Source organism: Balaenoptera ricei, chromosome 1 (genome assembly GCF_028023285.1).
Source record: "Balaenoptera ricei isolate mBalRic1 chromosome 1, mBalRic1.hap2, whole genome shotgun sequence".
Lineage (NCBI taxonomy): Eukaryota > Metazoa > Chordata > Mammalia > Artiodactyla > Balaenopteridae > Balaenoptera > Balaenoptera ricei.
Window position 1 is genome coordinate 61911565 of NC_082639.1, and position 13890 is coordinate 61925454.

The 13890-nt window shown below is 35.8% G+C and overlaps 1 protein-coding gene across 1 annotated transcript in view; it reads right to left on the reverse strand.

Moving 5' to 3' along the window:
- The window catches only part of NEGR1 (neuronal growth regulator 1), an 836678-nt gene that overhangs the window by 162622 nt on the left and 660166 nt on the right, over positions 1-13890 (reverse strand). The window contains exon 5 of the mRNA XM_059915204.1: positions 11436-11587. Within this exon, the coding sequence (XP_059771187.1) occupies positions 11436-11587 (152 nt within the window). The remainder of the gene's footprint in view (positions 1-11435; positions 11588-13890) is intronic.

Sequence of the window (13890 nt, forward strand, 5' to 3'; positions counted from 1 at the left end):
GCTAACAAGAAAAAAAAATAATATACGGAAGATTATTATGATAATGATAGGTGGCAGTCTAAGAATACTTTGGCTTATGAGACTCATTCTTTCAGGTGCTGCTGGCAGGAGGGATGCGGGGGAAATACAAGTGGTTTGAAGTACGAAGCAAAATGGGTGTAAGAAAGGATGGCAAATAAGGACTCCAACAGGCAATGTGCTAGCATGAGAGAAGTGAATACTTTCAATTTATCTTTTTCCAGTAGAGTCACGCCTGCAGAGTTGTGCATCCATAGCTTATGCGAGTCTTCCTAAAAATGTGTTTCCTCAGTTAAATAGTTTGATTATAGATCTTATCTACGTTTGGGTAAGCATGTTATTATACCATAAACTACAGTGCTCCCAAGAAGTTATGATTTTTTTTTTTTAAGAAAGTATAAATTTCCCCGCAGGTATGCAGGTATGACCACTCATTCTTAAAACAGAGGCTATTAACCTGCCAGTTTTAGGAAAATATGTTGCTACATCGTGCTTACGAAGTATTTTAGAAAACTTGTGATTCCTTCTAAGTGGGCTGAGTGGTGACTCTAATAGTTCTTTGACAAGAATTATGATCTGCCTCACTAATTAGGCTGCTCCACATATGCACTAACTAGATTGATTTAAAAAATCAAAGAAAGGAAACTGAAGAGCATGCCATTATCTAATACCACACTTTAGAGCTGGGTAACTCAAGTTACATTTTTGCCTTAAAACTATCGAAAGAGAAAGCTTTTTTTTTTTTTTTTAAAAAGGATAAAGTTGGAAAAATCCTACCTATTGAAAATGTCTGCCCATGCCATAGATGATATAACATTTACATACCAGAAAGTCTTGCTTGCTTTATTCAAATCTTACTTAAATATATACTGGGCAGACACCTAATTTTTGTCTCTGGAGAGAAATCCCAATTGAATTATATTTATAAGGAAGGAAATCTAGCCCATGCTGGATAGACACATTCAATGAGGACATGTGATTTTCAGTCCCTTTCAAAGCAGTTTTATGGCTATTAAAACAGAATTTACAGTGCTTTAGAGAAAGGGTGGTCCACTGAAATATCATTGCTTTCACAATTAATTCTTCCCCTTTTTTCTGTTATCTGGAACACCAAAACAGAAAAAAAAAAAAAAAAAAAGCTAATTTCACTTTTCTTTTTGGTGATGTACTCTATTAATTATGCTTCACATTGCCTGAGGAGAAATGGTAAGTTTAATAATAATAGCACTAGGCATTTCATAATTATCATTTTCTTCACACATAACCCTGTATCTTATATTAGGGGTCGCATTTAAATTTTTCAGAAAAAGGAATCACAGTGCACAAGTGGAGGTGGGAGAGCAGCTCAGGCAGCTACCATGTAATGTGCTCAAACCATTAGATCAGGCTTTAAAGCTAGGCACAGCTTCAGGGAAAACAGTGCATGCTGGGTAAATATTCTCTAAGATACTTCTTAGAAGTAATAGGAGGGGAATCTCTCACAGGACCTCCAGTATGCTCTGTCAGAGAAAAGACTAGAGAAGTAGCTGCTGAAGGTAGAGGCTGCTAATATGTTTTCTTTAGGCTGGAAATGTTGGAATGTTCTCATTTTTACAAAGTCTTAATAGCAACAACTCCCATATATATAGCGTCACATTTTGGCCTAAGTTGTTATAGTGTTAGAGCTTTGTGAAATAAAATAGCAAGCAAGTAGGTCTATTCTAGTGCCTTTTCACAGGTTATTGGCCAACAGAATTGAAACTGTGAACATAAAGGAAATTTCCCTGGAGAGTAAAATTATTTGTAGAGATGACAAAATGATTAGGCCAGCAGTGGAAACTCACCAAAGAGAAAAACACATTAAAATGCAATTTTTTCTGTCAATAAAAAAATAATTACGAGTTCAATGACAAAAAATGTACAGAAGGGAAAAATATTGTCAGTATTTCTACTTTGTTAAGAAGTAAGTGTAACTTTTTAATAACAATCCATACATAAATACTACTTTTTAAAAACATATATAGATTTCTTAGAATCTTAAAGCATTACAGATGAAAGAAAACTTGGAGATTAGATATTCTATTCTCCTCATTTTATAAATGAGGAAACTGAGTCCAGTGAGTTAAGTGCTTTGCTTAAGAACCCCTCCAAGTAAGGGCCAGAAACTAAATTGTCTGACTCTTAGGCTAGAGCTCCTAATAAAATTTTGTGGTTAAATTTGAAACATCTTTTGATCTTTTTGGTACCAAGTTTCCACAAGCCTGCTACATTTCAAGTCTGATCACTGACAACAGCAAATACCAAATCTCCCTTCTCCCTTTGGCATTTACTGACCCTTGTCAGCTATATGAATGTATATGCCGTCTCAGTAGCTTGAGGATGCCTCTGTCAAATTGCCTCCTAACCTGAGAGAAACACATCAGTAGAGTAATTAATTTTGTACAACCCTCTCTATCAACCTGACCACTTTTTTTTTCATCATTACAAGTGAATGCTTATGTGCATGGCTGATTTAATTAATAATTCTAATTTAAAAAGACAATATCACAGCAATATACATAAGTGCATTAATAAAGGAATCAAGAACTAGTCTGTTCTCTGATATTTAGTGAGATCAAGTTACAGAGTTATTGAGGTTATATAGCTCCAAGCCTCTATTGGTTTACTCTTCAACATTTGGATTATATGTAACAGAGAGGACAGAAAAGCAAACTAACATTTAATGAGCACTTTCTCTGGGTTAGGTGCTTTATACAACATTTTACATATCTTATCCCAATTAATCATCACAACAACCCTATAAGAATAAGTTATTTTCCCTATTTTATATGTGAGACAACTAAGGTTTAAAGATTGGGTTTGAGACAACTGTCTAACATCTTGCATGCAGGATTGTGGTTTCAACTCAGATCTGTTTGATTCCAAAGCTTTTGGCGGTTGGCCTAGAGAGTGGAAAGAACACTGGAATAAGAGCAGGAAAACTAAGTTCTAGCTCTAGATCTGCTGTGGCAATGTACAACGTTGGGTTCTCAATCACCTTCTTTGGGCCTCAGTTCCCCTCACCTACAAAGTAAAAGGATTGATCTAGACTGGAAGTTTTCAAACCTAATTTTCTGGACAGGCCTCCAGGTCACTATGCATTGTGATATAAAGGAAAAAGATGGAATTGTCCAGGTTTACCTCCAAATCAACCAAATGAACTCCCATTGTATCTTTGTTGTATATTAAGGGTTTGCATAAGGTTTTATTTGTGGAAAGAAAAGAACCCGTTGCTTTAAAAAGTTTGAAAATATTTGACTAGGTAATATCTGAGACCTACTCTAGCTCCAGAGTTCTGCCATTTGACACGGATAACAAAAGCTCTGTCAGCATCTGTTTTTGGTTTTCACTAGCGGCAATTCGATGAACTGGAGCAGCACAGGTTTTAAAGGTTATTCTAACTGCTTCAACTGTTTAGCAGACTTTGGTCTTGTCCAAAATGTCCATGAGACACTGGTACATGCCAAAAGGTCTTTGATATTTAGTCCTGTCCAATACCATTTGGAAAGGACCAAATACACTTATGGACGTTTTGAACAGGACCAAATTTTAAGGGCCTTTAAAGTGTAGACCAATTTTTTTGTGGATGTTTTGTACAGGACCAAATATCCTATAAGGTACCAAACTGTTGGATATCATCTCTCAAGTATGGCAATGAATGACCATTTTGTGTCTAGCTTCTTGAGAATACACCTAGGATCTAGGTATGAGGTCAGGGAGCAAAAAATCTCTGGCTGTACTCATAACTCCATTTCAGCAAATGTGTATACATCCATTATTTGTGTGATGATTATGACCGTGCAAGTATATTTCAGTTTAGTAGAGTGCCATCTGATAGGCCAATTTAGCTATATCAAAATCTACCTGTATCTGCAAACCTAATTTTTGTCAAATATTTATTGCTAGAGCATCCAGGAGAGGGTTTCCATTAACATCACAAAGCTGTGAGGATAAAGCAAGTTGGCTCACATAGCACGCTGTCTTTAATAATCATCAAGTCTAAATTTATTGCTGCCTCTTTCAACCAAAATGAAAACCCTATCTCTTTTAAGTTGCAGGAGGGGAGATCGATTTCAATCTAAAATATGAATCATTCAAATTCATGGTATCACCTTTCACATGAAATCAGGGTTCATTATAATAGGCAAAAGTAACAGAGAGCCCATACAGTTGCTTAGTGGCATGTGGGGACATTTGAAGCAAGCAGAGAGCTGAAATATTACTTGCAAGGGCACAGCTGGTTCCATATTCAACAAATCAGTCAAAAAATAAAGTTTGCCTGCATCAGTCAGATCTAAACAGGGAAAAACTGTTATGCTACACACATTCTTTCTCTGACAGTCCTTCTCATTTTCCCTTTGGATAAGAGCTACTGACTTTTTTTTTTAATCTCAAAGAGGAGGTGTCCATCAAATTCAATAGACTGGGAAGAAATATTCTCTAAAATGAGAGGAGATTTTCCAGAAAGTTAAATAACCCTTGATTGTATAAAGCATTTAAAATTGGAACTTCATTATTGTCTCCACAGCGTCACTAAGAGAGGGAAAAGACAAAGTTTTGGTGAGTCCTTTGAATATTTTATGTGTAATATTTCTGAGGCAAATAAATACTTTGTTATTTGAATAAATGCAGGTGCATGCACATGTGTGCACACACACACCCCACACTCACAAGAAAAGGAGAGAAGTCCCTGTAGCATCATTAGGACCTATGTTCTAGCAAAATATTTGACACCACCTTTAGGAAACATATTAAAGAGTGGTTTGGCAACCATGCGTTGTAGCAATATTATTGTTACCTATTTGAGACTGTAAGAAAAGATTTTGTTAATACTAAAGCTTGAGTTGTTCCAAATATTTTCACATATTAGGTCTCGTGAGAAGACTGTATTAAACCAAAGCTATATAAATGTTAAGTATATTGTTTATATAGAGTTCTAAGATTTCTTCCTTCTTAAGTAATTATCTTTCCTTATTTCCCTTTAGATTGAGTCTTATAATATGTGTCCTATAATGAGAAAGTAGGAAACAAAGCATATACATGTTTTACTTATGAAAATGACTTTTACTGGTTACTAAATTACTGATCAAATGATGATGTACATTTGATGAACTGGACCCATAGATGGCAGGATGGGACTATTCAGTTCACATTCTTTAAGGAGAAGACTTAGAGGAATCATCTCTTTCAGTTGCTCATGTTCAGGAAGCAAAAAACACGATTGAAAAATAATAATAAAATCCCCAATAATTCTGAATCCCAAATTTTTTACTTAATAAGGAATTTTGCTATGAATAGTTGACACGCTGTCATCTATTATTAAGTTTGTTAAAGCATTGTTCCCTGAGGCTGATCTACAGTGATCTGCAGAATATTTTCTCTTTCTCTCTCCCTCTCTCTTTCTGTCTCTGTCTCTTTCTCTACCTCTCTCTCACAAAGCGACTTTTCATAATGCAGACATACTTCAGAAATTTCTGGACACGTAATCTAGAGGATGAGGGATTCATTGTATACTAGCTCTCCTATAGTTTTTTTCCATAAATTTTGCTTTCCCCTTACTTGAAAAAGTATATACTCTCTACCTGAAGTAATTCTATTGATGAAGTTACTGACATCTCTGCTTAGAATTACAGCTCCTCTTACAATTACAGTCTAAAGCCTATAGGCCACGGAAGGCAAAAGAATTTAAGGTGATTTCATACTAAATCAAAGCCTTTCTTGCTTCTCTGGGACCCGAGAAAGATGTGAGGATAGAGGCTAAGAAACTAGAATGAGGGAGGCTTGCAAAAAAGCAAAAGCATGAGAAGTATGATTCACCAAAGACTAGGGTGCTGCATCTTTGCAGGTCAGGGAGTTGTTGATATACACCTGACCATTAGGCCTATTCATCAGAAAAGAAGCCCACATCAGGCCAGCTGATGAGGCATCACGGCAGATCATCAGTCTGTGTTCTTCCTTTCAGAGCCTAGCCTATAGAAAGTATTTAGTACACATGTCTCTATTTCTTCATCAACCTGTTAAATTGAATCTACTTATTTAAATTTAATCTGGCTTCTACTCCCAGTTTTCTATAGAAATTGCTTTGGCAAAGATCACCAGTAGCTGCCAATTGTCAGACAGTGGCTGATTTTCAGACTTTCTCTGGCCCGATGTAGCATTGGACACTGCTGACCCTCTCTCTTGCGGACAGGTCTACTCCCATGGCTTCCGTGGCACTGGTCCTCCTCTGGCATCTCCATCCACTCCGAATCCACATGCTTCTACAGGATGCTTCTCTTTCTCTCCTCACTCCTCAATGCTGATTTTACTTGGATTTCAGTCTTTGCTCATCTTTTCACTCCACATGGCCTTCATGAGAAATCTGATTTACTCTCAGAGTGGAAACTACCACGTCCATGCTGAGAGCTTCCAGATCATATCTCCATTCTGGACTTTATAAAGTACAGCTACCTATTGGACATTGCCTCCAACTGAGTGTGTCTGAAGTTAAAAACATTTCTCTTTTTCAATCTCCACCTTCTCCCCAAATATAAAATGGCTAATCCTCCTGTTATGTTCTAGCCTGGTTAATGTCTCCCAAACTAAACTTTGGCAGTTATCTAAATTCCCACAATTTCCCATTCTCTTCAGATTTGGTCATTAACTGCTCTGTCCTAATTATCTCTCCCATCTCTGTTACTCTTTTTGTGCCGTTATCTTCTTATAAGTCTAATACCTGGGTTTAGCCCTCCACATTGCCTAAGAAAGTGTTTCAGAAACTAAATCTGTTTATGTCCTTCCTTAATTAAAATGCTTCAGTGGCTCTTTAAAACCAGAAGGATAAAGTCCAAACTCATCTGCAGTCCTTTCTGTCCTAAGTCCACCAACTTGTCCAGCCTCATCTTCTCCCACCTTTTACTCTAACCATATTAAAATACTACCGTGTCTTCAAATGTATCAGATTGCTTCATACTGCCATGTCTTTACATGAGCTGTTCCATAAAGGAGTATTTTTCTTTCTCCCATTCCCACACCCAGGCTCAACCCAATCACATCCTTATTTCAAGGGTCTCCTCTATAGCTTGCCCTGAGTCATCAAGACTGAGTATATCATTCTTTCATCTGTGCCACTACATTGTGCTCATGATTGTTGTTGAATGTACTCTGCAAAGTTCTGCCTTTGAAAATAAGACAATGATGGATAAAATAATATTTTGAGTTGTAGCTTAGTTATAATTCATGTGGTGATATACCTACTCTAGATGACAGTCATTTCATGGCCCTCAAGCTGGATTAAGAGGCTCTTCTCTGCCCTTGTATGCTACTGTTGACTATACTGCATTACAGTTATCTGTTTCTTGTACCTCTCCGCTCATTCACTTGAGAACTCTTTGAGGAAGTTCCCTTTCTATGAATACTTTTCTTTCCAACATCTAGCACAGTGCTTTGTACATTGTAGGCAGTCAATATATATATTTGATGAATGAATATTGCTATTGAATAAATGATCAGAGCCTCATAAGAGAACAATCGTTTTACTTCTGCCTTTACTCTTTAAATCTCCTAGATGTCTGAACCTCTATGCTGTGAACATAATATTTAACCTGGAATTAGTGCCATAAAGTCTGGTTCATGCACGGAGCATGGGATGAGGTTAAGTTATGAGCTAGAGTTGGGACATTATATCAAATTTGCATGCCTTCTCCCTGGCTTGCCAATGACAACTTACTTTCTAAACCCTCAGTAAGTACTGGACAGTCAGTCATCAAATAAGTTCAGCCATCTATATATAGTTTTTGAAAACAATTGGACTGAGTGTTCTTTGGGGATGTGATATAATAACAATGACTAACATTTATTCAATGCTTTCTTTGATCCAGGCTAAGTGTTAAGTGCTTTACATGCATCATCCCATTTAATTTTTATCCCGTAGGTGGGAGCTATTATTGCCCTCATTTTATAAGTGAAGTAACTGAATCTTTGGTATTTAGGTAACTTACTCAAAGTCTCAAAACTGTATGTGGTAGAACTGTGGTTCACATTATGACCTGCTTGTCTCCCTTTATGTGAAACACACACACACACACACACACACACACATTTATTCACCAAAAAGTGCTACATTCCTTTTTGGATGGCCTTAGTTATGGCAGGACTCTAAACTGCAACTTCTTGCCTTTTACTTTCTTGGTGATCTGGAAAATGTAGGTTATTACAAATCAGGAGTAGATTGTAAAAGAGTCAGGATTTATCCTAAATAGTTATGGATGGGGACCTGATTCTCAGTGGATAACACTCAATAGAGTGTTTGCTATGTATAAGCACTATACTAGGAAACTCACATTTATGATTACCTTCTCTTTGAGCATATTAACTATTCATGGATACAAATCATGAAAATATGATTTTTTTTTTACTCATGGCATGTTCCACATACCATCATGGACACATGTGGCAGACTCTTTGGAGCCTAACTCTTTTCTCCTGGATTAGAAGATGGGCGAGTTAGTTTTACACACTCCCTTGACTATAGGAAGGGCTGATAGTCAATAACAGATTTTTAAAAATCCTTTAGCAGGTCATAGGCTAATAGTAGATCAGCTTAGGACTGGCCACTAGCTTTGGATCAGTTTAGAGGTTGAAGACCTTCCCATCCACAGACCTTGTGAATATACGACAGGAATTCTTATTAAGGGACACGTTGCTCTCCCCAACTAGCTTCATAAGAACTTTAAGAAAGCTGAAGATTTCAATGAAGACTTACAATGCCTGTGTTGGATAACTGTACCATTCCAAGGAGTTTTAAAATCCCATAAAAATGTGTGTTTAAATGTCTCTGAGTCTCATTTTAAATAATTTTTCAGTCAAATATTAACCCCATTCATTTTTCATATTACTTAAATTTTATATCTGGTGTATGTTGCTTATTTCTAAACATTTATTAAAAAAGAGTTTTTATCTATTGAAGAATAGCACCCTAAATTATTTAAGTTCATAAAAACCCTAAGAAGGGCAAACATGTTACATGTAGAGGTATATCTTTCCAAAATATGTTGCAAATGATAAAATTTATCTCCATCGATGGTTTTATGTTTATCATAGTGAGAGACAGTGAAACATAGAAGTTAAAAGCTGAGGCTCTGAACCCAGACTGTCAGGATTCAGATTTTTGCTTTGTCACTTATTAACCATTTGAATTTGGTCAAGCTTTTAACTCTCTTCATCTTATTTTCCTTATCTGTAAGAAGGGAATTACAGAATTTACCTTTTTGGATTGTGTGAGTATTAAAGGAACAAATCCATATGAAGAGATTAGAATAGGATCTATTCTATAGTAAGCTCACAATAAGTGTTGTGATATTGCCTTGTATAGCTAGAGTTTATAATACACATTCTACAGCTAAAACTCAGTTCATTCATTCATTTGTTCATGATACATTCCATCACTTATTCAATGTTTAACTAATTCACTTATTCACTAAAGATTTGCTAATTGTCTATTAAATAGTAGACACTGTGCATAGCGATATGGGAGATAAAATGATTAATCAGATATTGATACTGTCTTCTCAACAAATATAATTTGGTGGAGAGATAAAAACTATACAAAAATAATTATTGTAAAAAATAGAAATGCTTAGTGCAATAAGAGGTTCAGCTGAGGTCATACAAGAGTTTTGAATATACAGATATTTCTTCAAACTTCAGGGCTGTGTTCAAAATTACAGACAAGATTTGCATGTCTTTCTTAACGAATTAATCAAATTGCACTAGTAATTCTTAGCACTTCTACCTACAGAAAGCCAGTGGCAAAGGAAGACGATTACAGTCCATTCTGAAGATATCACATTTAGGAGCCTTTTCAGCAGTGCATTATATCCAGAGGACTGCACTAAGGTTGCCAGGGTAAAGCAAACAGATCAGTGATAATTGTTCCTAATTCGTCACAGTCATTAATGCTTCGGTTTTGAAAATCAGAGTGTGATTTAGAAATTTAAATAGCAAAAGTTAATGTGTTATTAAGCCTTAAATTTTTCTTTATTTTGTTTAATTCATTTACTCCTTCAGGTTCTTGAATATTTAAACCATTTAAAATATTAATAACATACCAAAAGAAGTATCAATACTTAGATTAAATTGGAATTCATACTGCTCTATAATATTTTCAATGATATTATTCATAACTACACAAAATAAATAATCCTCATGGAAGAAAGTTAAGCAAGTATATTATACTTTGGTTATTGCACAGCAAGCAATGCTTTTCTTTCAGAGTGCGGGATACTAAGAAACACTTCGTAATATTAAGCTGGAATAATAAATGTTGTGATGTTTTAAAAGTACATACAGCACAAATCATTTTCAAATGATTATTTTCTATTAACAACCAACTGATATATTTTATTAACAACAGAGTTTCTTAAATCATGGTAATTCAAAGTTCATAAATCATGAAACTTCTTATTATAGTATGTTTTTAAACAGTAGGGATATTACATATCCCATTCCCCATTTCTGCAAAATAGAAATAAATGATCATGTGTGTGATGAATTCACAGTATTTGCATTTTTCAGAGACAGCTTACTAACACAGGATGATAACATAAATATACATATGTCAGGTTACTATAAAAATATAAATTATCAAAGATCAGTATGGTTCAGATAACTTTGTGGAACTGAAAAGACACTGTATTCTCTATAGTTTTCTGTGAACATTTTGAGAAACACTCCACTTCAAAATCAGGAATATTTTATCGTTGTAACAATTTGTTGGTTACTCAGCTTCTGAAAAGCACTAAAACTAATTGTAGGAGAAAACATTAACATATATTTCTTTCCCTTCCACTACTCCTTGTGTTTGCTCTTCTTTTTTCATTTCTAGTCCTTCGGAACTAAGACGCATTAGAAATAAAGTACCTATTTTAGTAAAACCTTAAGTTGTATTTCAAAATATACCTTTGAGTAAAAACATTATCTATATGGATAAAATATTTTGTCCATGATCATTTACTTACTATTTTATTTTGTTTGAAATTCTTACTACCTCAAGATAAATATCTAGAGGAAGCCAACCAAGAGTAAATTCAATCTAAATTAATCTATGCTGAAATATAACACATTTTTAAAAACAAAACAAAACAAAAACTAAATTCCACCAAACCAACTGTCTTCAGTCAGAAGACGTTTTTAGTGGATCCTATTATTTATGTAATTTTTCCCTTTTCTCAGATCTAAGATATTTTTCTAAGCACATATGGAATTCTATAGGGATTATAAAATTCTCCAACACCCAGATTATTTGGGGGCCAAATTTCCTGTGTAAGGAAATTGTGTAAGGAACATGTCACATCAGGCTGAGCTCTACAGATAGGAGCCAAAAGGCCCTGGGAGCATTTTGGCAACCCTGTGTTACTTACGGTTGAGAGGCAGGCTCGCGTTGGTTGTGCCTAGCTTGTTAACAGCCACACAAGTATAGTTGCCGAAGTGCTCCTGTGTCACGTTGGTAACAGTGAGAATGGATCTTGTGCTAAAGTTCTGAATAATAATTCCTTGTTGGCCACTGAAGAGCCTAAAGGACAAAAATAAACTCTAGGTAAATACGTGTTGTGAATACCATTTTTATCTTAGATGGGGTTGTCATGGCAACACATAGACAGCTTTGACCATGCTGCTGTTAGCATATAACATGATAATAGTGCAATTATATTTCCTTACAGTAGTAGATATTGGGGAAGAGAGGTTATATGACAGTGGTAGACTGTTCCCATGGGATTAGTTGTGCTATGTAACAAACCAAGCTTAGATAGCCACATGTCTTATTCATACATTGACTTGTATTTTAGAAAATTAAACACACTGCAGCAATGGTATCTCAACTGTTAAAGTCAAGAAAAAGTAAAGGGAATTAAATATAACGATTCCATTAAAAACACAAACTCATGATTTCTAAAAGGTTGGCTAGAATATGTCTAGGCCATTTCAGATGATATTATTGGGTAACTTTCATGAAAGTTAATCCTACAACTGTGGTGGGATGGTTCTGAGTCCAGGGTCAACAACACTTACTGCTACTTTGTAGATATAACCCAGACAGATGACTTGCTGTTAAACCTAGAAAAAGCCCGCAGTATAATACTGAGGATCGTATTTAAAGTTGAGTCTTAACTTTGCCACACTTTACTAATGTGCTTTGGAAAGTCCTTTAACCTTTCTGGGCCTCCATATAGGATTCAGTTTTACCTGATTCCACCCTGACTACTCAACATTCTCTCTCCAGACTTACCAGCAGAGGCCCTTACTCTCAGATAGGCTGGCATAGCTCTACCGTTTTCAATGCTTGACATTCTCACTTCTGCTTCACTCTTTTCCTGAATCTTCCCCCAATGGTCACCATTCCCTTTTATCTCTGAGAACCAGATCCTTCCCTCCTCATTTAAGTCTGACCTATGTCCTATCTCTCCTACTCTACTGCTCCTTAAATGACTCTCCTCTCTCTCTGTCTCTGCCTCTTGCTCTACGTGTTGCTCTCCAAATTGTTGTAGAATTTATAAAACCAAAACCATATTCTTGCATTGTTCTCTCTAGCAGCTTTCATACATACGAGTCTACTCAAATAAACTGAATTGTTTTAAATTTCTCAAAAGGCAAGGCCATATGGACATACTTCATTTTATATTTGAGTTCTACATAGCACTTGAATAGTGGTATCTTGGGTATATAATACATAGTTCATAGGTCAATGGAGTTTGGGTGACATCCCCACAACACAGGGATTGTTAAGTCCCCTTCAGTGGCCCCGTCAAAAAGTTCTCTCTCTAAATATGAATTCTGCTATAATGAGATGCCAACCAAATAATAACTTCTCCCTAACTAACCCCAAAGTTTATTGTGAAAGAAATGTGCTGATCACAATATGGAATATGTAAGCTCATAGCTCAAATGGCAGTTAGCTTTTCTTCTTTAATGTGTTCAAGTCTTAGTTCTAAGTATTTCTTTAATCATGAAGATGCTAATAAATGGTGTTCCCCTGAGAGTTTAGGTTGAACTCCTTTGCATGATGTTATGTGACTTGCATCTGAATTTAGATAAAATATACTGTAGTTAAATGCAGATTAAAATAAGCAACCATGCTTGATTACTCTGGGAATTATTTATATTTCATGTAATAGCTGAATTTGGCTTATCCAAAACTCAAACTTTAATCAGATTAATAAAACGTTGAGTTGAATAAATATTAAAAAACTTTAACTTGAGCAATAAACCTAATGACCTCCAACTCTGACACAAGAAAACAGGTTATCAAATATCAAGGATATGACTGTTTTTAGTCATCTGTCTCATATTGCAAATCTATCAATATTTATGCTAAAATCCCACAATGGTTATTGCCTGTTTTTCTGCATCACATCAATACATTTATTTTTAACCAATTAGTATATGTTATGTATAAAAATTCACAGTTTCATTGTCCTGCAAGCTTCAGCATTATGGCTTAAATCAATTCGCCCATGTCTCTGCTATGGCTATACCTCTCCAGAGGACTCAACAACTCCCTAGACTATTAAATCCCTTTTGTGCCCCATCTCCCAAAACCAAGATTCATTTTTTTTTTTTTAAATAAGCTTTTTTGTGTGTGTACATGGCACTACAGTTACTCTTTTATTTATTTATTTATGGCTGTGTTGGGTCTTCATTTCTGTGCGAGGGCTTTCTCTAGTTGTGCCAAGTGGGGGCCACTCTTCATCGCGGTGCGCGGGCCTATCACTATCGCGGCCTCTCTTGTTGCGGAGCACAGGCTCCAGATGCGCAGGCTCAGTAGTTGTGGCTCACGGGCCTAGTTGCTCCACGGCATGTGGGATCTTCCCAGACCAG